We start from the raw sequence: 27,869 nt of genomic DNA, 5'->3' as shown, positions 1-27,869 counted from the left end.
TAATTGGTTGTCATAAATAAATGTCTTCCTTACTGTGACGGAAATCTTGTGTTCTCCTGTTAGTAACCAATCACAACCTTCGTTCAGAAGAATTGACAGGCTCCCGTCAAATCCACATGGAGGCAGAGTTGTCGCATCTTTTCCGAATTCTAAGAATCACGTCAGTTTCATTTTATAATTTCGAAGGTCACCAGGATTGTGGCAACTGTGCAATGTTGGGACGAGGGGACAGGATGGAATTGTCAGAGTTGTTTGTGTAAGTGGGTGTTCAAAGGAACCACCGAACTGCACTCCTTGAAATAAAATGAAGTATATACATTGCAAGCAACAGCCAACAGCTAAACAAAATTACCGCGTCAACTCATACATCCCAAGCTGTATTCTTGCAGATGCAAATAATATACATGTAGTAGCTCAGCTCCAGTTGATCCATAAATTTAACATCTATGGATTTAGGGAACACACACGCACAACAACAACAACGTCTATGGATGTTAGATTTAACATCAAGCGAATTATTTGTTCGTATTGTACGTTGTGGTATTTACGTAATTTTACATAACTGTGAGACATTTGGTGTCTTTGAATTCATAGAGTAAATTATATGAACTATGTAGATAATTTGGAAAATACTAGCAATATTGTTTTGTGTATACAGTATATAGATAGTGTGAAGGGCGAGAGGTTGGTGTATTTTAATGCTTTGAAATTTGTGTCATTTGCTGTGACAGCTTAGGGTTATTTGTGTTAATTTTTGGTATATTACAGAGGTGAATTTGACATACTGGTAATGTTGAATGCTTATTACAATGGTAGTTACATGTATTTTATTTTTAAAGTTCTTGACAGAGGTGTACCGTAATTGAATTGTTGGGAGAATTGTTCACCATAATATTAAACGCATAGATATCTCATGTAGAATAAGGAAATCGTAAAATTAAAACCGGTAAACAAGGAAGGAAGTGGGAAGATACTGACCGGAGTTTCATATAGACCTAGTTTCTTAATTATGTGCGATGTAAACAAAACCAGGAAAGTAGGCTAGTTCATAGTACAGTTGCATTGTTACACGTATATCTTTAAACAAAACCATTTAAAGTTTAACCACGTCCTTAGTAGAAATTGTTTTCGTATCAGTGTGCATTTTGGAAACCCGTGCATTGTTACACAACTTAAAAAGGAGGTTCCTGTTCTCCTTTATTCTTGTTTATATGGTTAGCCATAATTTGGCTTGTTTCTTCTCTCATGTATGAGTAAGATTTTTCAGGTGTCAATTTTCTCTGTAAACAATTTTGACAGGGAGACAAGTCATTGTTTATCTTAGTTTATCTTCTGTATTAAGTTTATGGAATCGAGTCTGAAAACCATCATTACATTCTCAAATGGTAGGCCTACAGATGTCTAGATTGTATCTTGGCAGAATACTCCTGAAATACTAAACGTTAAATCTGAAACACTGTGTATCCGCAGCCATGCGTTTGCACATACACATCTGCGGAAACAAGGCTGGGTGGTTTAAAAGCATCAAAGCTGTTACCGGTACCTCATTGGATTTAATGTAACAATAAATAATCTTAGGCCTATGTGCTGCATATTCAAAACTGAAGATGTGTTGTGTGTTATGCAGATGGCGTCAGATGGGGAACTCAAGGTACACAGCCCTGGCGAGAGCATTGAAGCACTCACAAAGGAGGCAGAGGCTCTCAAAGCAAAGCTTGAGGAGGAGAGGCAGAAGCTGAATGATGTTGCATGTAAGTGGCTAGAGTCTTGCTCGTAAAGTATTGCTGTATTAATTTAACTCTTGCATCATATTATGTTTGTGACATCAAAGATAGTTCTCTTTAGTTAATTACTGTGAGTTTCGAAACTACTTGGAGAAATAAATGGACAAGAGTTTATCAATGTTGAACTATTAAGTTATTTAGATTAAATAAATAACTTCACAGTGTTAATATTTAAATTATGATGTTATTTTACCTGATTGACTAGTTTCGATGTTAAATCCATCGTCTTCTGAATTCAAAACCAGTCAGTCACGTAATAACACCATAGGCTAATTTAAATATTAACACAGTGAAGTTGTTATTCATTTAATCGAAGTAACTTAATAGTAGTTCATCAGTGATTATACAGGTGTTAAAAAGAATGTATTCAAGAATGAAGAATCAAAAGGTTCGATTCGAGGTGGGGGGGGGGGGGTTCAGAGATTTTCATGTAAAATTTCTACCTTGGAACTAGGAGAGGTGACAGTGCACAGCTTCTGATCATTAAATTGTGCACCAGTATGCCTGGGTTAAATCTCATATCTCTTCTCAATGTGTATGAAGAGAAGGCATATGTCATTGTTGATAGTGATTCGTCCATCGGTTGGAATGTTAAGCTTGCCAGTCCCTGGTCCTATTCGACAGGAGTAGGCTACGTGTTGGCACCAGGTTTTCCCTACTCCCTTGCTCATCATCATCATCCTCACCCATTCCCTACACAGCACTTACATATACACTCACCCTAGCACACAAAATAACTCTCCACAGATACCCATTATGCACATCATTGCCTGCCAAGTGGTGTGCAACTTGAAAATAGGTCACTGTCTTACCATCTATCCGCAATACGCTGAACCCAAATGACGTAAGTGAAGTAGGTAGGCAATGAACACACACACACACACACACACACACACACACACACACACACACACACACACACACACACACACACACACACACACACACACACACACTCTTCCGTAGCCAGTAATTAATGTATTACGCATCGCCTAGACTGCCAGCTTCCTGCAATAGAGGTCCAGGGAACATACTTTCTCGTTAGATTGTCAAGAAGCTGACAATATGTTAATCATAACAAGACGTTAAAAATTCTATTTAAATATTATTTGGTAATTTATGTTCTGTGGGCCTCTGTTGTGGAAAGATGGTCTGGCCGATGCTTACTACAACTACCTCCTCATAGTCATTGCTACTAAATCAGTCTGTACGTGGAAAACATTGCGAACATGGAGGAGATTGTATTAAGTTTCAGTGGTTCTAGGTATTAAAAATGGAATGGCCTGAATTCTGAAGCATGTTTTGACGTTGACTACAGAACCATTTTAGAATCGTTGCATTCTGCTTCTACATCATAATTGTATGTAAAAGTTTTCAGTCTTGTAGCTTTCTTTTATGTTTCCCTTTTCAGTCATGTAGGTCTATGATTTAAATATATCTTTGCCCTACACATGTTATGTACAATGTTATTGTTAATGCACTGAACTCTTTTTTATTTAATTTATTATTTATTTATTTATTTATTTACTTATTTTTTTTTTTTTGTATTTTAGAATACAGTAGAACTTGATATATAGTGACTTCGTTTTGTGTGACACCTCGCCTATAACGTCAAATATTCTGTGGTCCCAACTAATTCCCCATAAGACATATGCTTTCCTACCTTGCTTAATACGACGTAATTTAGCCCTAGAAAGTGTGTATTGGGCAAGTAGAAGACAACAGAGTAAAATGACTGATTACTTCCCTTCTAAGTAAAGTAGTTTGGTGAGTAGTGAACAAACTGTTTTAATACAGAATACTGTATTTATAATTCTAGGCCTACGTGTATTTTATTTTTGTTCATTGTAGGCTTAAAAGTCAGTACATAAATCTAAAATAAGTCTAATTAAGTTTGTTATTTTTCATTTTCCACCTCACTAGATTGATAATGTGAATCTCGGTTACTACGACACTCGTTTATAACAACATAATGTTTAAGGTCCCTTGGATGTCGTTATAACCAAGTTCTACTGTATTGTACGTCCCTTAGACAATTGGAACAGACTTTGCTGTAGTCCCAGCCATGGGACTGATGCCGGATGGTCTATGGCGAGTCCTTGGCCTCATTTCATTTCACTCCCTTTGATCTGATTACCTGGTTGTGTTTTTTCCGAGGTTTTCCCCAACCATAAGGCAAATACCAGGTAATCTTTTGGCGAATCCTCGGACCTCACCTCATCTCACTACATCTCACCAAAATATTGTAAAAAATTGTAAGAAGTTGTAGAAAATTGCAAAATTGTAAAATATTGTAAAAATTGTAATTGTAATTGTAATCTTGTAAAATTTTGACTTGTTCCACATCTTAAAGCTTCATTGCTAATGTAAGATCTATGGAATATAATAAATGAAATGAAAAATGTCGCCTCTTTCACTCATGATTACGAAGATAGCTGTAACCTTTAATATGATGTATTTTTCATGCACGTTTACAGCATTGTGAAGAATCCAAAGAAAGACTGTTTTGAATTACGACCATTGCATGCATAGTGAACTGGTTGTTATGCTGCAGTGTCCACAGTGGCTGAGCGGCTGGAAGTGATCAACTACTTGAACATCAAACCCCGGCGTGTGCTGAAGGGCCATCAGGCCAAGGTGCTATGCTCTGATTGGTCACCAGACAAACGTCACATTGTATCCTCATCTCAGGTAATGTATTATAGTAGATTTAATATTAATATTGTTATTATTATTATTATTATTATTATTATTATTATTATTATTATTATTATTATTATTATTTATTGTTGTTGTTTCTACAATCAAGAAAACCCTACCAAGAAGAATGTTAGAATTTTTGTAAAAAAAAAAAAGTGATATAATATACTTGCCGAGTTAGCTCTGTGATAGTGCATCTGCCTCCATACTAGCTGGCCAGGTTCGATTCCCGGTGGGTTCAGAGATTTTTGTGTAAAATTTCTAAGTTGGGACTAGGAGAGGTGACAGTGCACAACTTCAAATCATTAGATTGTGCACCAATATGCCTGGGGTTAAATCCCAAATTTCTTCGCAGTGCATATGTCACTGTTGATAGTGATTCGTCTGTCTGATGGGGATGTTAAACCTGGCAGTTTCCTTGATGCTATTTGACAGGAGTAGACTGTGTGTCCGCACCAGGTTTTCCCTTCTCCCTTCTCCCTTCCTTATCCTCACCCAATCCCTACACTATACTTACACGAACATTTACACATACACTCACCCTAGTACACGACATAACTCTCCACAGATACACATCATGCACAGCAATGGTCTGCTGACGTGATGTGCAACTTGAAATTGGGTCACAGTCCTGCCATCTATCCGCAATATGCGTAGCCTGAATCACGTAAGTGAAGTGAATAGGCATTGGATATACACACACATAATATAATTTACTTACTTATTCCTTAGAACTATGGTCCTCTTGACAACCTCCTTTAACACAGAATTTTAGTCTCCTCTAACTTCTGCACATTTTCGCCATCAGTTAGGTCTTTTGGATCTAAGGTCTGACTGCACATCATCCTGTCACCTCAGTCGAGGGCGTCCTGTCCAACTTCTCTCACCAGGGTGTCCAGCTAATGTTTTTTTGGGTTCTTTCTTTCTTTCTTCCATCCTGTATATGTGTCCCAGCCATCTCAGCCTACCCAAAATATATATAATATGGCAATTCGATAAATTCTTTGTAGCATCAGGATTTTTGGAATACTTTACAAAGTGGAGAGCTATATTCAGCATTACTCGTGCCTATTGATTTCATATATGAGGTAGTTGAACAGAAGGTGTTAACACATATGAAAGTCTTCAAGACAAGAACACGTAGAGTTTATATTTATGTGTGTTAAATCGTTTGAAGTACTGTATTTCTCCGAATATAAGACGACCCCTAGTTTTTCAAAGACTTCTGAAGGATTTAATTTTTTGGCATAGACAGACAAACAGGTAGACAGCAAATCCAAAAATAACTTTTTCGCTAATGCTGAAAACATGCATATCCCTGAATATCTCGAGGTCGATTTTCCTTCAGCACAACAATTACCGATATTTTCTATAATAAAAAAGTGAAATTCAAGAGCAAAAGATCCCAGACAGACAGACATAAACAAAAGCAGTGGCAAACTTACAGAGTGCACGTCAAGATCTACTTTTTCAGTCTGAAAGATGTGGAAAAGTCCTGGACTGAAACTTATCTTCCTTATTCTAAGAAGTGAAGATGTGAACCATGGATTATTACTCGTTTAATATTTAATATGCAAAACCAGATCACTTACAAGAAATACCTACTTTCCAACAATCTATGTCTGACTCAAAAGTAATCACCTCTCATCTACTTACATATCAATTAAAAAATTCGGAACTGGCTGTATTTTCTTAAGATGCGAATTTAAGACAGGCCCCCATTTCTCAGTTGCAAAAATTGAGGAGGGGAGAGTCTTTCTGATGATACACTACTAGCAGGAATTATCATAATTGTTTCACTAAGTTTTTTTCCCTTGCGGCAATGCTTCTGAAAGTCCTAAGGTATGCAATTCTCCCTGAAATACGTAGATGGGTTTATGACGGAATTTGAGAGATGAATACGCAGACATATTGCATTACAAATTAGAAAATTCTAAAAGAGTGTGCTTTTACAATTTTAACAGCAAAATCTAAGTAATGGTGTTTCGAAGTAAAAAAGTTATTGAGAAGGAAAATTGTTATTGAGCAAATAAATACGTTCAACTATCTATGAAATTTTGTTTTATATTAAAATGAAAAAGATAACGAAAGTAAAATTTCGAAGGGTTTGAAAATATCAGAAAATTATTACTAATATTTTCAAACTTAACAGAGTTCGAAAGAGTACCGGTACAACAATAAAATTATAGTATACAACACTCTAGTCCTTTTGTGCTGTTATATGGGAGTGAAAATTGTACCATTAGGGCCAAAGATAAATTCAGGACTGAAATCTGTTGAGATTAAATTTATGCAAAGAACAGTAGAAAACAATTATTGGTCAGATTTCGAACGAAATGACGAACTTTTGCAAGTACCGGTACTGAAAGTAAACCCCAATTTGGGATGCGGAATCTATGTACAAAACAAATTGGATTGAACATGTAAGCCGAATGTCCAGATAAAGATTGCCAAAATTAAATGCTCCACATGGAAGAAGAAAGCAGGGCTGACCAATGAAGGAACTGACAGAAGAATTCTAAGGCCGAAACAGTCAACAATGATGTAGTATAATGATGGTGCCAAAAAAAGGATCCAACTTAATTCAGAATACAAATACAAGCCTACCTTTTACATCCATCAAAAGACTAATTAAAAATGAATATAAAATCAAGCAAAACCAAGCACTATGTACCAAAGTCAAAGATAAAAAATGGAGCATTTTAATAAAAAAAACAGAAATTATTCCAGAAGTCCCACGTAAATCTGCAGTAGCAAAATTCAGACTGCTTACAGAACACGATTATTTGGCCAAACACTTGAATAAAATAGGAATTTATACAAATCCAAATTGCCCTCTATGCAACAAAGAAGAAGAAATGACTGAAGATCATCTCATAACCTGTGAAGTTCTACCTGATGGATCCACCACAGAGAAATATTGGAGAGCAAGAACGCTAATGGCTTCGTTGCCAAAGCCCGGCATTAGATAACAACAACAACAACAACATGATGGTGATATGCATAACAAATTTGTTTTGTAAGCACATCATCTTTAAATATTGTCCATAATGTTTAAGGAACTTACTGTGTATTCTGTAAGCCATTCAGTCATTAAATGAAACATATTCAAAATGTTTCGTTTGCCAACTTTTCCCAGAATTGTCTTTTCTGTCAAACTTAATTCTCCATCCATAAACTCTCTGGCCCACTTCACTGGTGACCACTGCTGTTTTTTTCTGAATAATTATGGAATAACTCACATTTTTATTCCTTAGACATAGCAACCTTAACTATGTGTAATAGAATAGTAACTTTGCAGGGATGCTTTCATTGCAGGATGGGAAGATGATAATTTGGGATGCCTTCACCACAAACAAGGAACATGCTGTGACTATGCCGACCACATGGGTGATGGCTTGTGCATATGCACCCTCGGGAAATCTGGTGGCATGTGGGTAAGTTGCTGAAGGGTTGACTGTGGTTTTATGCGGTGGTGAGGGTGTATTGATGTACTTACCATCTTTGCAGGGATATGATATTTATTTTATTAAGTATTCCGTCATTAACTTATCTGAATATGATTGAAATTCAATCACTCATACAAATTATGTTTTAAATTTATTCTCATGTGCTAGTACTTTCACCTATTTGGGCATCTTCAGATCCTTCAATTATGTTGACTTGTGTTGAACACTTTTAATATATATGAAAATCAAACAAACTAAGATGTTAATAATTGATTAAATGGCGATCTTACTCGTGTTAATTGTGTACACAATTGGCACACAATTAACACGAGTAAGATCGCCATTTAATCAATTATTTATATTCAAGTGTTAAAAGTAGTGTACGAAAGATTCAACATGAACTAAGATGTTATTACTGTTACGTTAAAAATGCTAAAATATTAAAAAAAAAAACATGACACTGATATAATACAATTTAAAAAAGACATTGATAAGTATAAAAACACAGACATGTTAAAATACAATAAGTTGTAATTATTGAGTTTAAAACTGTTGTTTATATATATTGGGTTGTTGTATGTGTCGATAGTAGTACACGTCTTCTTAATTCACTTATGACTGAATAACAGCCATTCTTACATATGTGATTCAACAGCTAAGCCCATTTTCAGTATAATGTAAAATGAGATTGTCATCCATCTTTGATTTATGTAGATTATGAGCATAAGTGTTATATGTACCTAATAATAATAACATTACTATCACGATGTTATTACTTAAGACCATACAGTAATCTAGGTGTACAAAATTACGACGTAAATATTTATCTTGATCACTTTGTACACACGTAAAAAAAATTAATGTGGTTCAATACTTAACTTTCATTGCCGCCCTCACATAAGCCCACCATTGGTCCCTATCCTGAGCAAGATTAATCCATTCTCTACCATCATATCCCACCTCCCTCAAATCTATTTTAATATTATCTTCCCATCTACGTCTCGGGCTCCCCAAAGGTCTTTTTCTTTTTTTTTTTTCCTCCGGAATACTTAATAAAATAATAATATCTACCATAACTTATATTTTAGCTTCGGTCAATATGCCACAGTCTTTCAGGCTGAGATTTTTGCTATCTTAGCCAACATCAGGGAAAGTATTAAGGAGGGACTACAGTCGTAGACACATTCTTATACTTTCAGATAGTCAAGTGGCACTTACGGCGCTTGAAGCCTCCTTGATTAAGTCGAAATTGGTCTTGGAATGCTGCGAGTCCCTCATGATACTGACTGAACATAACACAGTGCAACTGAAATGGGTGCCAGGACATGCAGGGATTCGGGGTAATGAGAGAGCAGATGAGGCTGCCAAAGAGGGAATCGAGATCCCATTCATAGGACCTGAGCCTTAGTTGGGACTACCTCTAAGACCAGTAAAGCAGGTTATCACTGTTATCAGAAACTGGTTCTCAAGAAACACAAAAACTACTGGAACTCAAGTGAGGGCTGCAGACACTCTAAGGCCCTCATAAGAGATTTTGATAAAAGCAGGTCAAGTGACTTGTTAAAATTGAGGAAGAAACAGCTCTGCTGGCAGTTGGATTCCTTACAGGACACTGTGCCCTAAGAAGAATCTACACAGGGTGGGACATAAAGTCAACCCAGCCTGTGCTCGTTGTTCACTGGGAGATGAGTTTGTAGCTCATCTGTTGTGTGACTGCAATGCACTCGTGCATCAAAGAGCTCTCATCTTTGGAAAACATTTACCAAAGTTTGATGAGCTATCAACTGTCCCAGTCTATAGTTTGATTCAGTTCATTAAGAACATCATACTATTATTGGACTGATTGGATATTATGACGGGGAAGCAAAATAGATCTTTCAAGTCACAGTGCTAGGGCTGTCAAACCCTCCCCATTTAAATTCAATTCAATTCAAATACCATAACTTATCAGATCTTAAACTGTCAATAAAAAATCTTTGCAGGGGTCTGGACAACAAAGTGACTGTGTATCCACTCAGCCTGGAGGAAGATGTGTCCACCAAGAAGAAGACTGTTGGCACACACACCAGCTATATGTCATGTTGCACATTCCCCAACTCTGACCAACAGGTGGGCGTTGTTTATTTAGGGTTACCAGATGAAAAGAATGAAAAGTAGAACATTTCGTCAAGAAAGAGATGGGGGATTCATCAAATCCCATAATTGTGTGAAATGTTTATGCTGTTCGTGATTGTTATTGTGAACATGGTTAGGATTGTAAGGATTTAGGGATTTGAAATAACATTTTGATATTTCTTTTCATTTCTGTCTTTAATTTTTTAGTAGGTTATTTTACGACACTTTATCAACAGCTTAGGTTGTTTAGCGTCTGAATGAGATGAAGGTGATAATGGCAGTGAAATGAGTCTGGGTTCCAGCACCGAAAGTTACCCAGCATTTGCTCATATTGGGTTGAGGGAAAACCCCGAAAAAACCTCAACCAGGTAACTTGCCCCGACTGGGAATTGAACCCGGGCCACCTGGTTTCGCGGCCAGACATGCTAACCGTTACTCCACAGGTGTGGACTTCTGTCTTTATACTCCCCGCATTTAAATTTAGCAAGATGGAGTCTTCTTGTTGATTAATTCATAATTGCTTCCTCATTCCATGAGGCCTAGTCTCGAGACAACAATGCAATTGATAGCCTAAACGGTTCATACATTAATATATCTTTGGATGGAACATGATAACTCCAAAAAAGCTGCTTTGGGATACAATCATGTTTACTTTTCCTTTAAATATTAGAATTATAGTTTACATACAAATGTGAATGAAAATAACATAGATTTTAATTATATGCACATGCTCATGCTTTTCTATAGCATGTAAGTACCCTACAGGTAGATATAGATAGCAAGAAATGGCCATTTTGGTGTTATGTTCTGACCAAACCCCACAGATATATTGCTTGAATATGTCATTGGAAAAAATTGGATTAGTTCGGATATTAATAAGCATATTGCTCCTAGCACTCTTATATGGTTCTGAGACGTGAACATTAACCTGACAAGAGAGTGTTTGAGGTGACAGAATGAAATTTTTCAGATCTTTCGCAGGATCTTGAATTTGAAAGCAATACAGCTAAAGTAAATACTTGTGTAAACAACTGGTTAAAGCACTATAAGAATAATAATCATATTTAAATACCATTTAAAATTTACAATTATAGACTACTTAGAAAGTTGAATGACCAAAGAACAGATGGTATGATCAGTTTTTGGAATCCTGAGGATGAATAGCCAATAAAATGTCTAAACCGCGAAATTATTGTTGACACATAATGAGTATGTTTTTGCTAATGACATCGAAGATGATAAATTTATGTCATATTGATATTCGTCTAAAATAAAGAACACACAAAAAAAAAAGTGAAGACAATTTGGCTGCAGGTTTTTTTCTGTGCATATCTTGAAAGGTAACTTAAATAAGGGATAATAAATGAGCAATGCACGAATATTTAAAAAAAATTACATAGAACAACATAAAATAATAAGAACCTCTTGTATGATAACATAGAGAAAAGAACTCAAACACAAATGGGTTGCTATGGAAACATAAAGAGAAGAGTGAAAGTTGGTTGATTACGACCACATTTTTTACAACTTTTCGCTCAGGGAATGTGGAATCAATTTATCCATTAACAGATGACTTGTCATCTTCGTCTCATTGAAATAGCTCACTGTATCAAATGGCCCCCAAAGCCAATCAGGATTTGTGCTAATAATTGAGTGACACTGGCAGTCTTATCCACATGTCCTGTGCTGAGATTGTGACTTGTGTTATAGATACTGACAGGCAGCGGGGACTCTACATGTGCACTGTGGGATGTTGAATCGGGGCAGCTGCTCCAAAACTTCCACGGTCATGCAGGAGATGTGATGGCTCTAGATCTGGCGCCATCAGAAACTGGAAACACATTCGTGTCGGGGGTAGGCAAGACTGTTGAGTGTATGGTTATTTTAAGAGAGCATTTGTCAATAAGTTTGGAAGACCTGCTAAAAAGTCTAAAGAATTGTTGAATGTGTAGCTTGCAGCACTTTTGGTGATCGTTTCAGAGCTGTGACAGGATGGTACTGATCTGGGATATGCGCACTGGCCAATGTGTGCAGTCATTTGAAGGTCATCAATCTGACATCAATAGTGTCAAATTTCACCCCAGTGGTGATGCAGTAGCCACTGGTTCTGATGACTCAACAGTAGGTACCACAATGCGTATAAGTATATAACATGGTTTTGTTCTTAGACGCAAATTTTTCTATATATTTTCTGAAATCTGTTTTTTTTTTTTTTTTTACTGTTGTGAAGATTTTGGATTTTACAAAATTATATTTAGATTTGATCTCTCTGGCCTTTCAGTACAGAAGATCTGCAGAGTTGCCAACTTTATTGAGTCTGTTATTCTTAATTTTTTTTCTCATTATACGAAGTATGATGTTGCAACAAAACCGATTTTGAGATTTTCACCAAAATACATGTTTGTAACATATTTGCATTCTTGTTCCTGGACCACATCATTGGCTCTTGGTTATTCAAAGCAACTACAAAAGGTTGGATAAAAAGTAATGGCAACAGTTCGATAATTCTGACATGGCTTTATTCACAGGGGTACAACATTTCCGTACCTTCAATATAGTTGCTCCCCTTATTTATCACCTTTTGCCAAATGTTTGGAAGGTGTCGTACACCATCAGCGCGTCCATGTTTGTTGATGTTCCATATTGACTGCTCTATAGCACATAAGCTCATCTTTGGTATTGCACCGGGTCCCTCATAGTTGTTCTTTCACTTTGGCGAAGAGATCGTAATCGCATGGACTCATATCGGATGAATACGGTGGATGTTCCAGAATTTCCCATTGCCAGCGGCGCAAGAGATCCTTGACAGCAGCAGCGGTGTGACTCCTTGCATTGTCATGAAGAATGATGGGTTTCTTTACCACCAAGTGTCGTCGTTTTCTCCTAAGCGCTAGACGAAGGTGGTGGTGCTTCACGCAGTCCCTGAAAACATTCTTATGCACTACCACCTCGTGCCACATCAATTTTGATGCAGAAACATTGCTCTAGTTTTGTAAACATGATCGCACTGTTCCTATGAAAGTCAACATTTGACACACAGCAGTAGATTGACAGAGTACTGTCGCCGCTGGCTGCACTAACTCATCTAACAGTCCTTGTTCATGTCCGCACAGCTGGCAGCTCTCGAATGCACTATCGTCATGTGACAGCAGTGTTGCCATAACTTTTTATCCAACCCTTGTAGATATGTCCGAACACAGAATAGGTAACCTGAAGATGGAAACTACGTCTTTTTTCTACATATTCTGGTGCAGGCATTTTGAATTCACATGCCTTTATATTATTTTTAGGGTCTTTACTTCCTCTTTGGATTTACTGTGGCCCATAATGTTTTGAGCTAAAAACCGGTTGTGAGTTCGTCTCCTTTCATTTATATATTGTGAAAATTAGCTAAATCTTCAAATGGTATAATGTTTTAAGCATTATAATAATATGCTAGATTAAATTATAAATTGCTACCAATATCTTCTTCAGCCAGTGACTTCTCTCCTCACAAACGCATTATTTGAAATAAACACTGTATTTCACTATGTTCTGTAAAAGCTGTAAATAAAATAAAACAAAAAATGAAAAATATTTAAATATGCAAAGTTTGACATGAATGCACTTGTCATTTCTGCGTATACAGTGGATGCAGCGTCTTTATTTTATAATTACAGCAGAACCTTGATTAAATTATCTGTAATGTACTTAGTCAGTGGACTATTCATTTTGTTTCCCATGAGTTAAATTTTTTACATAGACAGAGTTAGACATTCCCTACAAGTACTTCATAAATCAGCTCCAAACAATGCTCTGCTTCCAGACATTTTTACCACCAAAAAAGGCGAATGAACATAAAAACGAAACTAAGCGAAGTGCAGAAATAAGTGACTGATTTCTTCACAAAAGCATAAGGGGATAATTTATCTTGTAGAGATGTTGTATAAATAGTATAAATATGGGGGTCAGAAGCAAAGGGGTACAAGTGACATTTGTAAGGACATGAATTAAGAGAATCCAGGACAAGTTAAAGCATCTAAAATTTTAGTGGCAAAGAGATATATCTTTTAACCACATCACACAATAAAATTGAAATCAAAAAGTTCACGGAATTTACAAAAGCTTAAGTACTTGAAACCACATTTTCTAAAAAATAATTTAAGTGCACTTATACCCCTTTACTTCTGATCCCCTCAAATGAACTAGCAAATGTTTCAATTTTAAAATATTTTTATAGATTGCAGTATAGCGATAATTCAATGCAGTGTTTCTCCAGCAAAATCATGTGTAGTATGCAGACAATAATGATTTCATTACGGCAGTAACTTCAGAATACTATATTGTGCACTTTGTCTATGAAAATTAAATTAAGGCACTAAGTGTCTAATTTTTTTTAACTGCCTCTTCAATTTTATTAGAATGGTTAATCGGAGGAAGGAATGAAGGAAGAAGAGAGAGCACAATTACAATACTGTACAATCCATTTTATTATTATTTAATGCTGGTAATGTGTTATTGTGCGTAATTTATCAATTAAACTATCTCATAGATGTATATTGATTATAAAAGAAAGAGAGCAATTGCAAAACGGGAAACAAGAAAGTGACACCGAGAGAAATGGAGTGATTTCGTCTCAAGATTAGAAAGAGATTTAACATTACCAAGACCCAAAACTTTCAAAATTTTAAAGAAAATAAATTCGGAGATAAAAGAAAATGTTGTTATAAACCCTATTCCTAACGAATCTCTACTTGCCTACTTTAAAAATATATGGTTTCACAAAAACATCTCTCTTACATTAAAGAATTCCAACAACAACACGACAGATATTATTACTTATGATGAACTCATTGAAGTATATAATCGTTTAAAAAACGGGAAAGCCCCAGGCAAAGATAATTTAAATTTCGAGCTTTTTAAATACGCTGGAGAAGAATTTACCTATCGATTTTTATATTTCTTAAACAATATATGGGCAGGATTAAACCCCCCAGAAAGTTGGCAAAAAGCCATTGTAGTACCCATTTATAAGAAAGGAAACAAAAAACTACGTGAAAATTACAGGGGTATAAGTCTTCTCAATTCTGGATATAAGATCTATACAGCCATAATCAAAAATAAACTAGCACATCTTTACGAAGACAAAATCACTGAAGAACAGAATGGATTCCGAAAAGGAAGATCATGTTGTGACAGCTATTTCACCATGAAGATTTTAATTGAAAAGCACAGAGAATTAATATTCCAACCCACTTAGCTTTTATTGATTTCATAAAAGCTTTTGATAGAGTTGATAGAAATAAACTTTTAGAGATTTTACGCTATGATAATGTGCCAAACCAAATCATTCTCTCCATTTATAATTTATATCAACAAAATGAAATTGCCATAAGAACTGAACGCGGAACTACTAGCTGGACTTCCATCAACCAAGGTGTTAGACAAGGGTGCGGTCTTTCCCCTCTGTTGTTTATTATATATATGAATCATATTTTATACCTTTAGAGGCAAAGTCATCATGCTGGAATTCAAATTAATCGAAACACAGTTCTCGATACACTAATGTTTGCCGATATTCAGGTTATTATCGCTAAAACAGAGGATGCTTTACAAAGAACCATTTATAATTTGCAAATAATCGCCTCTGATTTCAATATGGAAATCTCAAAAGAGAAAACAAAAGTCATGGCATTTTCGGGAGAGAATCCAATTCAAAGTAAGATCATGATAAATAATACTTTAATTGAAAGTGTTAATTCATTTAACTATTTAGGTTATAACCTCTCTTATATCACTGATGAAGATATGTCAAACAAAATATCTAAATTTATCAAAATCACTGGCGTCATTAACGCCGTCTTCAAATCCTCCCATGTTCAGAAACATACAAGGCTAAAGGTATATAAAACACTAGCTCGACCGGTCCTCACTTACAGTAGCGAGGCATGGACAATCAGAAAAGCTGATGAGCAAAGGCTGATGACAGCGGAAATGAGGTTCATGAGACGAACAGCGGGATGCTCTTTGCTGGAACACCGTAAAAATGTGGACATATTGCAGGAACTCAAAATGGATCCTATAGTTAATTTTGTTCAACAATATAGACTTCAGTGGAAAAAACATGTCGAAAGGATGGATCGCACTAGATGGCCTAAACAGATTCTTACTTATGTACCAAGAGGAAAGAGGAAATTGGGAAGACCACGAAAGCGCTGGCATGAGACCATAACAGATCCTGTAGGGTCTAATACGTGAGGGATATGATGATGATAGATGTATATGTAAATGAAAAGTAACTTAAATATAGTTCACTACTATCCATGGTAGGTTTTGCAGCATGTTACCTATGGTTACAGGGAGACTGCTGTATTAATAAGCATGATTTTATTTATTAATATTTCGAAAAGTTGGAGAAGTTAAATGTCATTGATTTGCAAACTCAAAATCTTCTTCACAACCTATTTTTTTTGTAATGTTTGATCTCATATTCGCTGCTCTGCTTTCAGTGTCGCTTATTCGACCTGCGTGCAGACAAGGAAGTCGCAGTGTACAGCAAGGAGAGTATAATCTTCGGAGTGAATTCTGTGGACTTCTCAGTGAGTGGTGAGTGGCTGTGTGATGCAGGAATGGCAGGTCTGTGTGCATGTATGTGTTCACACTGATGTATGTATGCATGTTGCAGGCCGTCTGCTGTTTGCCGGTTACAATGACTACACTGTGAACGTGTGGGACTCGCTCAAGTGCGTGCGAGTGACTCTGCTGTATGGCCATGAGAATCGGGTATCCTGCCTCCAGGTGTCACCCGACGGTACTGCGCTGTCTACTGGCAGCTGGGATTACACTCTCAGGGTAACATTCCTTCTTTTCTTTTTAGTGTTTCTTCATTTAAAATTATTGTTTTGATGGATGGATAACACCATGAGGCTGTGACTAATTTGTAATATTCACATAAAAGTCACTGCATAGTGCTTTAGCTGGGATACTAACTGGTTTTGGTATTTTGCATTCTGTATGTTCATTTTAAAACTTCCCACCATGAAGAATTTTAGATGTGCTGGAGACACGATTTTGAGGAAAAACATGTTGATTTAGTTTTCATGGAAGAAATTCAAAACCACTGATTGAATTTTCTGTTCCACCCCCTTCGCCCCCTGTCTCCCCTTTTGAATTTCATATTGCATCCCCTATGTTCAGGCAGGCATATCATTTTAAAGGGGATGACAAACCCTATCTGTCTAAAAAAATAATAATTTGGTCCATCCATTTCTGAGATAGAGTCAGAAATGTATCATTTATTGAATTAAAGTTTAGTTGATATGAAGATATTGTGCTAGAAACAAATCTGTCCTTTGCCAGCTATGATTGGAGTTGCTGTTGTCATGAAATTGTACTGCAGGTATTATTTTTAAGTTTATTTTTATACACTTCAACATCTTAGGTCATATTGCATGTAGGATCTTTGGGTATTTATCAGTAGGCCGTGAACTATTGCTTGATTCTTCTTCAATCGTCATTTGTTATAAATGGCTTGTATTCATTTTTAACCCCTATAATCTTATTATTGTTATTCATTAAATTATACGTTTCTATCTCAGAAATGGGTGGACCAAATTCATTTTTTTTTCGGGATAATTTAATGAATAACAATAATACGATTACAGTGGTTAAAAATGAATATAAGCCATTTATATAACAAATGACAATAGAAACTGAATCACAATAGTTCAAGGTCTGCAGATAAATACCGAATTACCCCACACACGTGATGTTATGACCTAAGATGTTAAAACGTGCAGCTGCTTTGAAAAAAAAGTCTTGGATAGTAGAAGAGGAAGTTTTTTGCCATGCTACTAATGGCTCCTCTAGATGCATTGACATAATGTATTCCCAGACTACCATGACAGGATATATAAGTGATCCTACCATGAGGATTGAAATGGAGAGTAGCCAGCTGGAGGATGTGAATCAAGAAAAGATCAACATTTACCTCCCAACAGTTGATTACTTCAAAGAAAAATATCAGCTTGAAAACAGTGAGGTGATTGGTCTTTTTATTGGAGCTCGTGGTGGCATTCCCAAGTTCTTTGAAAGCTTCAGGAAGACTTTTGAACTACCACAAACACTGAAATCATGTCAGCTTTGAAACGTTCTTGCCAAATTTTGAGTCATCATATTTACTTTATTTAAGTTTCTTCACTTTATAATTCATTATATACTGTATATACTTGTTTTAATTTTCTGTAAAACATTTACTTCTGTAAAATTCATATACTGAGTTCTTCTGGGCTACCTCCAATGGGAGGCAGTTAATAAAATAAAAAATAACAACATATTATCTTCATAATATGGCCTAATATAAACTAAACTCTAATTCATTAAATTATGTTTCTGGCTGTATCTCAGAAATGAATGGACCAAATTATTATTATTTTTTAGACGGATAGGGTTTATCATCCCCTTTAAAATTATATCTGAAGATACAAAGTGCAATTTGAAATTCAGAAGTGGGGCAAATGGATGGAACAGAAAATTCAATCAGCAATGGTTTTGAACATAGACTCGAAAACTTAATAGACGTGTTTTTTCTCAAAATCGTGTCCCCTGCACATCTAAATTATTCAAGATGAGAAATTTTGAAATGAACACATGGTATAATCGGACATTGTATGCAGCTGTTGTCTGTTGTTGCAGGTGTGGGCCTGAGCTGAAGTGAGCATGACCTCAAGATACCAAAGTTAGCATATCTCTGGGAGTTACCTAGTTACCCGCTACTATGTATCCTTACTACCACACGTCAAAGCTATGGTGAAGTGTGCACGTCATTGCACTTTGTCACCATGGTGTGTCTACATGCTGGTCATTTTTAATTCAAAGTATTATTATTATTATTATTATTATTATTATTATTATTATTATTATTATTATTATTGTGATCTAGATATTACCATATGTATAGCGCAGTTATAGTTGTGGTGTCTAGGGTGAGTTCACTGCCAACAGAGTTGTTCTCGATAAATCAAATACTCAAGGGATTGCTTCATCCTGCATCTATTTCCAAATTAGAGGAATGTTAGGACATTCATCCTCCAACTATTGTTATATGAGACTTCTGGTGAGCCATGGTTTATGTGCATGTTATTGATGGTGAGCAGACTTGATGCCATTGTTTTCAAAACCCACCAAGTGTTTCTTCATTTTAAATTATTGCTTTGAAAAAAAAAAATAATATACAGCCTAGAGCAGTACTTGCAGTAAGTGGAGTAGGGAGCTGCTTTCACGTAAATTATTTATTTTTTTTTGCAGTTTTTATGAGATTTTCAAAAAAGTTTTCTTTTAACCAATGGTACTTGACTTTGTGTCATCGACTCGTCTCCCCCCCCCCCCCCCTCTGTAAGTGACGTATTGTGACGTGTAGGTCTTCTTGCTGCCATAGCATTCCCCTCAGTCATATACAGTACATAGCACTGGATGCCGCATCCAGGGGGGTCCAGGTTCGATCCCCAAACAGGTCGTAATGGGATTTATGGTGGTGCTGTAGGGAGTTTTCTCAGGATATTTCCATTTTCCCCTCTATCATTCCACCATCACACTGTAACTTTCCTTCATTTCATCTATCATCTGCAGTAGTTAAGAATAGTCTGAGGTGAAGCCTTGGGAATAGTATGGGTTTCTGATGCTGATATAGGAAGGGCTTGGGGCTCCAGGCCCTAGAGCTTATCAGGTGTTGTCTGAGGATGGGGCTCTGTTAGGACTGAGGCAGTATGACCCATCTGTCAGCATCAAATTCACGAATGTCATTTGTGCCACCTGTTGGACTTGGACAGTCATCACTCATCACATGAAGGGTTCAGAACCATAGTGGCCCAAGCGCCATTTACTAAAACCGTAGAAAACAAGGGTTAAAATGAAGTTATTACCATAATTCAATGAAAACATATAGTAAGTAATATAAAGTATACATATTAAAACTAAGTGATATGTCAATCTTCATTAAACTATGGTATTCACTTAACTTTAACCCTTGCTTTCTCAGTTTTTAATAAATGGCGCTTGGCCCACTATGGCTCTGAACCCTTCATATATAAGCCAAAGCAAGCCTAAGTGTAAGAATCTGTCTCGGGTCCAGCCTTCGTCAAACATAGCACAGGATGGAGTAGAATGTCTGTAAGGGAAATGGGAGTACCGTACAAAAAATCTATTACCAAAATGACTCCTTCAATATACGATGCATGAAGAGAAAGTATTGTGATAATGCAGAACTTGTTTCAAGATTTTCGCAAACACATTTTCAGCAATCTCCGATACAGAAAGGAAGTCGTTTTAGGCATACTATCTGCATGTGTACAACCTGTTTCTCCCAAAGTATTACATATAGAAATTTTGTTCACATTCAATATAAGTGGGAATTTGCACATGAAATATAATTATGTCACTGCCACAGAAGTAACTTCTGACATCTCTAATAAAGCATGTGATGGTACAGGGCTAGAGCATGGTGTTACAACTAGCAGCATTTCCTTTCCCTCCCTCGGAAGCAGAGAGTAAGCAGGCAGGGAGAGATTTTATGTTCATTACTGTTACGCATGGAAGAAAGTGTTTGTTACAATAACTATTGAGCTAAGGATCTACAGTATGTGGCAATGCCGTCGTCACTTGCCTTATGGTGCTAGAAAGGCGAGTGACAAATTCTCTATTGGCTGAGCCAAGCAGGCAGCAGGTAGAAGGAAGCAGTTGTTAATGAGACTGTCAAAAGCTGCTTTTTTGCTTGTGACAACTTCCAGATAAAATGGCAATTAACAGAAAATTGACTCTGTTTTTCCTTGTATAAGATCATATGATAAATGGGACAGGAAGTATGTTTCTAAAAACATTTTTGTCAGAGATATTAATGATATGATATGATATGATATATTTGGTCACAGCACTTCTTTACATATAATGGTGTACCTCACATTTTTGTATCCGGTGCCACCATTAACATCTTACAGTAACACATTATTTGCAGTAAGCGTCTACACAAATTGTCCCAATTACACAATGTACCTTTTTTTATTACTTGTTCAATCTCCCCTTCAATATTTCTCCTACATTTCATTTGCTATTCTCTATTTGATCATTAATCGTAATATATCTAAAATTATATAAGCCTTTCAAACCCCCTTTTTCCTCTAACTACTATTCACTAAGATTTCAATTTCACTTATTCTCTACAAATTATCATATTGAATTATTTGCCCCATTTGTTCTTTGACCTTTTCTCCTATCTTTCTCTTATATTCATTTACTGTTCCAACGTTCAAATGTTAGTACTAATTTTATGCTGTCACTTGTTCATTTCTCTTAACCCTTTTTCACTATTTTCACTTTTTCCTATTTGCGCTCACTTTCACTTTCTCACTATTCCACTTACATCTAATCATTTCACACTACTCTCACTTCCTGTAAATACTTATATTTCTCTCTACACATCAGCTTATACACTTTCTCTCTCCCCTATACTTCTCTATTATTTACAATTACAATTTCCCTTTACTAGCACTTTTTGATCACATCCCCACATTTTTTAATCATATCTAATACCATTGCTATATCCTCAGCTGTCGCAGGTTCTGACCTTTCTTTACTGTTCATCTCTGCTTTATTTCTATCTCTGTCTTTCTTTCTATTTCTTTCTTCTTCTTCTTCTATTCCTCTTTTATTCCCCCCCCCCCCCACGCTTTCACTTTCACATCCTAGATTTCCACTTACACTCGCACCCTTAATCTTTTCACTACTTTCTTCCCTATCACTTCCTAACTCTTGGTTTCTCTTTTTATCCCCACTCGCCTTTTTTCTAGCGCAGAGATATTAATGATTATTTAGAGAGTTATGCTCCAAAGAAAAACTTCAGTGACTTATAGATACCTGTAGGGTGGATTTTTCAAAATTAACATATTTCTTACTGTTTATGAATTATTTAGTGATGCTGTATAAATTACGAAATTATCATAATTGGAATTGGTGATAACAAAACAGTACTGTATTTTGAGATGAGACCGAGGATTATCTGACATTCATCTAAAAAAAATGGGAACAACCTCGGAAACAACCAAGTAGTTAATCAGCCCAAGCAGGTTTCAAATCCACACCCGAATGCAGCCTCAGATCAGATCAGGAGATCAGCTCCTTATCCCTGAGCTCTGGCAGTAATTTTCTAGCCATTATTGAAATGGAGAAAAAATAAACATTATTCTGTAGAAAATAGATTTTCTGTATAATAAAATTATGTTATGGTCTTTTTTCCCCCCCAAAGGTTCCTCCAACAGTAAGGCATCATCAAATCCTTCAGTGCTAGATAACTGTATACTTGATGCAGCACTGTTAAATTAACAATACAGAAATATACGTCTGTTGTAAGATTTTGGTCAAGTGCAATATTTACTGATAATTTCATGTAGACATGTACATACGAAATTTCAAAACTCTGTCAAGAAATTAGGGTATTTCCTAAATTCTTCGGAAATAAAGAAAAAGGAAAGAAGATTGTTTTAAATCAACTGTTAGCCTTTTTTCTTGGTAGAGCTATTACAGGAGAATTACTAACATAGATTTTAAAAAAATTTGTTTCAAAGAAGTCACTTTTAAATGGTGAATTTTGTTGTGACATATTTTCGCATGCACCACTTCAAGTCTGCTAGTAAACAATTTGTTCAGGTGTGCAAACCATGAAATGCTCTCCAAAAGTTTAAGGATTAGGATGAATATTAAATGCCCAAATGCTCTCCAAAAATTTAAGGATTAGGATGAATATTAAATGCCCCGTCTGTTATCTATTACTGTATAAATGTATTACTGTTCTGTTTACAATATAAAATTGAGATTCTCATGAAAGAAGACAGAGTTGGACTGACAAGGAAACTGTTAATGAGCTCATGTCGAAACCTCCCCTTAAACTGCTCTCACAGATCTCTACACCAGGTATTAAAAAAAAGTTACATTCCCTTACTAACTGTAAGGGTATTAATATATATGTTGCATTAAAAGCGATGGTGTGTATATGTATTCTCCATGAAAATCTGTGCTGTGATATGAGAGAGAAGACGGTGTACTCAGTGTGCTTTGCCAGCTGATTGAGCATATCTACTCAAGGCCAGGAGCTACTCGATTTTTCGGTAAACTTACATTCAAGCTTTAATTTCGCAACCTTGTTAGTATGAGCGGCCAATATTTTTGTATTTGTTATGGTTATCTAACATTGTGCACAGTTTCGACATGGGCCCATTTACAGTTTCGTTCTGAGGAAGGAGCAGTATCATGAAGGTCTGCTTCCACGATGTGGAAATGCATCGAGTGGAATCAAAGCAAAGAGATGGAAATTTCCTTTCTGCTCCTCATATCTAGTGGAATCTATTCGAAACGAGATTTTCGACTTGATGTCATCATTCAGAATGTTTGTTTAATAATGCTAACTGCTTTATTTGAAGAAGCAGAGAAAGAAGAACAACATAATATGAAAATACACAGGAAACAATTTTTTAATCATGAAATACAAGAAATAAGAAAAACGAAAGAATTTTCAACATTATTTCAGTATTTGCTGTGAGACGAATCAGAATGTGTTCAGAATGATTAGAGTTGTAATTAAATAAAATAGTTTTAAATACAAATTTTAGAGAAAATTCAAAATTATAGACAGAAATGGAAATCTCATATACTCAGGATGCCTAGAACAAGAATACCACGCCAAGCACTAAATTACCGCCTATTAGGAATAAGATCTTTGGACTATCTACTGAAACGATGGAGTGAGATCGTGACAGGCCACCAGGCTTAATACGTGATAGGAAGAAGAAGTTGTTTTAAATACATGACCATTAACCTGTACAGTTTCCCACTGCTTTTCATATTTCCATCCAGGCATTTTCTTTACAATAAGTCGACCTGCTTGGTGAGTTAGTATAGCGCTGGCCTTCTATGCCCAAAGTTGCGGGTTCGATCCCGGACCAGGTCGATGGCATTTAAGTGTGCTTAAATGCGACAGGCTCATGTCAGTAGATTTACTGGCATGTAAAAGAACTCTTGCAGGACAAAATTCCGGCACACCCAGCGACGCTGATATAACCTCTGCAGTTGCGAGCGTCGTTAAATAAAACATAACATTTAACATCTTTACAATAATGGACATTTATTACATTTATCTGTGCTGCACAAGCTACATTAATTTTTCCAAGTTCATTATATTTTGATAAAGGAGCTGACATTAGAAAATAGAAGTAATATTAATTGAATTTGATGCCAAATGGATGATTGTGATTACTAGCAAAGATTCATGATTGCTTCACTTTGATTCTACTGTGGAAAGCAGAAAAAATATGCTTGGCAGAGAATTCTCTTTGCCACGTTTCATCATGCCCCCATTCTTGATACCCGCTTCCACCGGTCTCCATTTAAAGAAAATATCTCCTCTATTCATTTCATTGTGTTTCCACGTAGTGGGAGCAGACGTTCATTCTGCCCAGTATTACATTGTGCTATGTACTTAATTGACAAATGACACAGCTGAATCTTTTACCTCTGAAAATAACCCACATCAATTATTGTCACTTGCAAGCACTGTGGATCCCTTGAATGGGGCTCTGTTCCTACCTTTGTGCTTCGTTGAGTTTAAGATGCAGATGCTCTGTTGAATTGTATCCAGAGTTATAATCGATGTTGAATGTTACCATTGTTAACTTGCAGTTGCTAGTCTGTGTTGTATCACTGCATTTAGAATTCATTCCAAGTTGTATTTTGTTAACATTGTTACTGTGCTTATGTTCATCTGAAAATTAAATAATAATGTTTATGTACAAACTCAGTTTGTGTTGTAATTCATGTCTTCGAGAACTTACCCTCATGTCACATGTGCAAGAGTTGTTCGATGCCAGTATGATGTAACATTAACTGCAACCATATGGTTTGGAAAGAAAGGAATGGGGAACTTTCTGTCAAGGCATGAATAAAGATTAGAATGTGAAAATATAATAATATATTGTTGAGAAGAATACAATTGTAGAGATTCTTGTTTGTCATGGCTAACTTAATGGCATGTGGGAAAGAACCCATTACGTAGCTCTGCCTTAAACAACCCAGGAGGTGTAACTTAGTCAATTTTAAAATTATGACATACATTTATATGAACATTTTTCATCACAATTTTATCAGAAATCAGTTTCTAGAGTACCCTGTATATGTATCGAAATTTTTACGGACTTTATAATCTTTAAAAAGTGTTGTTTCTGATTATTTACATTTCATTTCCTTACTTTGGTATTTCTAAAAGTTTTTTGTTTCAATTATTATTATTACTGTATTGACCCAACTCTAGTATGTCTTTGAATACGACCCCAAGTTTTCAGATGTTCTATATGGAAAAATAAAGATATCGCACTATAATATGACACATTTTGAAAATGTTAAAGAATAAAAAACTTCATCTTCTGGAATTGAGCTGGATTCTTCTTGCACTGGTATCCTCCCACAAAATGGTATCCTCACTGACTTCCATGTTATTACAAACATGGCCACTTTTTGAATCCATTCACAACTGACTCCCTGCTATAATCTATTCCGTGCTGTAATTATCCACTGGTTTTGTACATTTGCCTTTTGGTGCCAGAGCATGTCCCCTTTAAGGAACCAATCGTTATACTCTGTGTTTCACCTTACTAAAGAACAATTACCTCTTAGTGTTATATTTCGAGTGTAGAAGAAGGGCTGAATGACTGAGTTGGTGGCTGACTGGCTTTAAGGTCGTTGTTAACAAACCCTTTAAGGATTGCCTGCACAGAGAATATAATCAATCATCTGGTACGTTTGCATGTCCTATAAAGTAGAGTTCTATGACTGAAACACAGTGGTGCCTAGTAAACTTAAATTAAAGATGTGCTGCCCTGAAAAGACATGGTTTAATCATTTCTTACAAATGATTTGCGAGTGTTTTGTCTATAAACGAATAATACTGAACATGCTAAGAAGAAACTGCCTACTGAAAGATGCACTGGAAAGAATGCTGAATGAAACAAAAGCTCGTTTTTGATTTTGTGATGTGTTTGTAAATTGCATAATGTGGAACAGATCGATTTTTCTCACTATATTTAATTTATTGTGAAGTTGGTGCAACGAAAATGGTTTTTCTGGCAGCTCTCTTATAGTAATAGTTTTTGATATAGCACTGATTAAACTTGAATACCACCGTATTACAGAAGTGTTGAACACACACAATTAAACATATTATCAACTTGCCACCTTATACTAGCCTGGCTGCTGACTGAACAGTCTTCATATAGAACGTTCTTGTAGCTTTAATCACACATAACCCCCTCTGCAACTATCAAGAGTAGACAGTCGAGAATAGCATAGTATGAACTGATGTGACCACTGAGGTGTTCTGTGAGACGAAAGATCAGTCAGTTTGTAAGTGTATTATGAGAGGTATCCGCACTCCTAAGGGCTGAGTATGGTACTGTCCTCTTGCCCACCTCAGCAGCCCAGTTGCCTACACTCTCTTGCTTCTATTGTAATGTGAACAACATTAATAGAAAACGGCCTGCACACGAGATTATTGAACTGTTTAAACTAAAAGAATAAAATTAAAGTATGTACTGGGTGTGCACCATCCACGAGCTGTTTTTATGCACAAAAAAACTTGTACTATACTCGGGCCAATACAGTAATATAACTAAAAAAGTAACATTTGCGGGAATAAACATGTTTCCAAACACTCAAAAACTTTAAGCCAAATTAAATTACAATGATGAACAAATCCGATCACATCTATAATTCTGTATCTTGTTGAAGACACAATACACAGCTTTTGTTCACAGTGAAAGTGAGCCAAAATTGTAAGGTTCACTAAATTACTCACAATTCCTAAGTAAACTTAAAAAATGAAGTTTAGAGCTTGCTGACTCTCAGTTTATGAGGTTTAAATTAATGAACTAGCAGATCACAAAGTCGACAGGAGCTTCAACAATACTTGCATCAGATACCAGGCTATGCCCCATTAGAAGATTCTATCCTCCACACATTGCAAGTTTTAAATCTAATTTGTAAGTACATTGTCAAAAATAAGTGGCAGATTTTTTCAAGTATTGTTAAAATATTTATTAACTGTTAAGCTCTGAACAGTTTGTTAAATAAAGTTTTTTTTTTTTTTTTTTTTTTTTTTTTTTTTTTTTTTTTTTTTTCCCATGTCTTCAACACTACGTAGTTTGACTTAACATATTGTTAAGCATTTCTTAACTTTAAATATAGAATTTTAGATAATTAACTCATGTGAAAAATAGCTATCTTCAAACAGAAGATATGAAAGTAATATTTTGTCTCTCTTTAGGGAATATTCAGTAGGCTTATATGACTGGTAATATAACATTTAAAAGATGCTTTGGAATGTTTACTGAATCACTGTTAATGTAGGAGAAGATAATCTTTGGCTGCTTATTTTGATGCTGAGTTATTGTATTGAATATGTAGAAAGTGTGGGACCTGAACATAGCATGTTAACTAGGAATGATGATTTTTATACTATGCATACTACTCAATTTGTTATAAAGAATATAGTTTTTCAAAACAAGTAATCCTCAAAATGCAAAATGTTGCAAGAAATTGAACCCAAATTTGAATATCCTTTAAAAAAAAAAAACACTTACTCTAATTCGACAGCTATGGAACTAGTAATTCTTAGAATTCTATGCTACTCCTAACAGCTCTTTTCAATTAGCTGTAGCTGATGTCAGTAGTGTTTCAAAATGCACAGTGAGTAAATATATCACAAAGGCTTCAGCAGCAATTGATTCTTGAACGAAATTACATACAATCT

At 35.8% G+C, this 27,869-nt stretch overlaps 1 protein-coding gene across 2 annotated transcripts; it reads left to right on the top strand.

Moving 5' to 3' along the window:
* The first annotated feature begins 468 nt into the window (after positions 1-468).
* On the top strand, positions 469-18,986 carry Gbeta5 (guanine nucleotide-binding protein subunit beta-5). 2 transcript variants are annotated; one of them, XM_069825554.1, is made up of 10 exons: positions 469-530; positions 1,628-1,751; positions 4,339-4,475; positions 7,803-7,921; positions 9,916-10,042; positions 11,759-11,902; positions 12,029-12,169; positions 16,537-16,633; positions 16,713-16,879; positions 18,722-18,876. In XM_069825554.1, exons 1-10 carry the CDS (start codon positions 492-494, stop codon positions 18,731-18,733), a joined length of 1,107 nt encoding a protein of 368 aa, XP_069681655.1. In that variant the 5' UTR covers positions 469-491; the 3' UTR covers positions 18,734-18,876. The 2 variants fall into 2 exon arrangements, with proteins under 2 accessions (XP_069681655.1, XP_069681656.1); XM_069825555.1 differs by having other exon boundaries at positions 470-684; positions 18,722-18,986.
* Positions 18,987-27,869: the final 8,883 nt, after the last annotated feature.

This window comes from Periplaneta americana, chromosome 5, assembly GCF_040183065.1.
Source record: "Periplaneta americana isolate PAMFEO1 chromosome 5, P.americana_PAMFEO1_priV1, whole genome shotgun sequence".
NCBI classification, from domain to species: Eukaryota; Metazoa; Arthropoda; class Insecta; order Blattodea; family Blattidae; genus Periplaneta; species Periplaneta americana.
The sequence above is the reverse complement of the archived record's forward strand: the minus strand, read 5'-3'. Positions and strand labels throughout refer to the sequence as shown.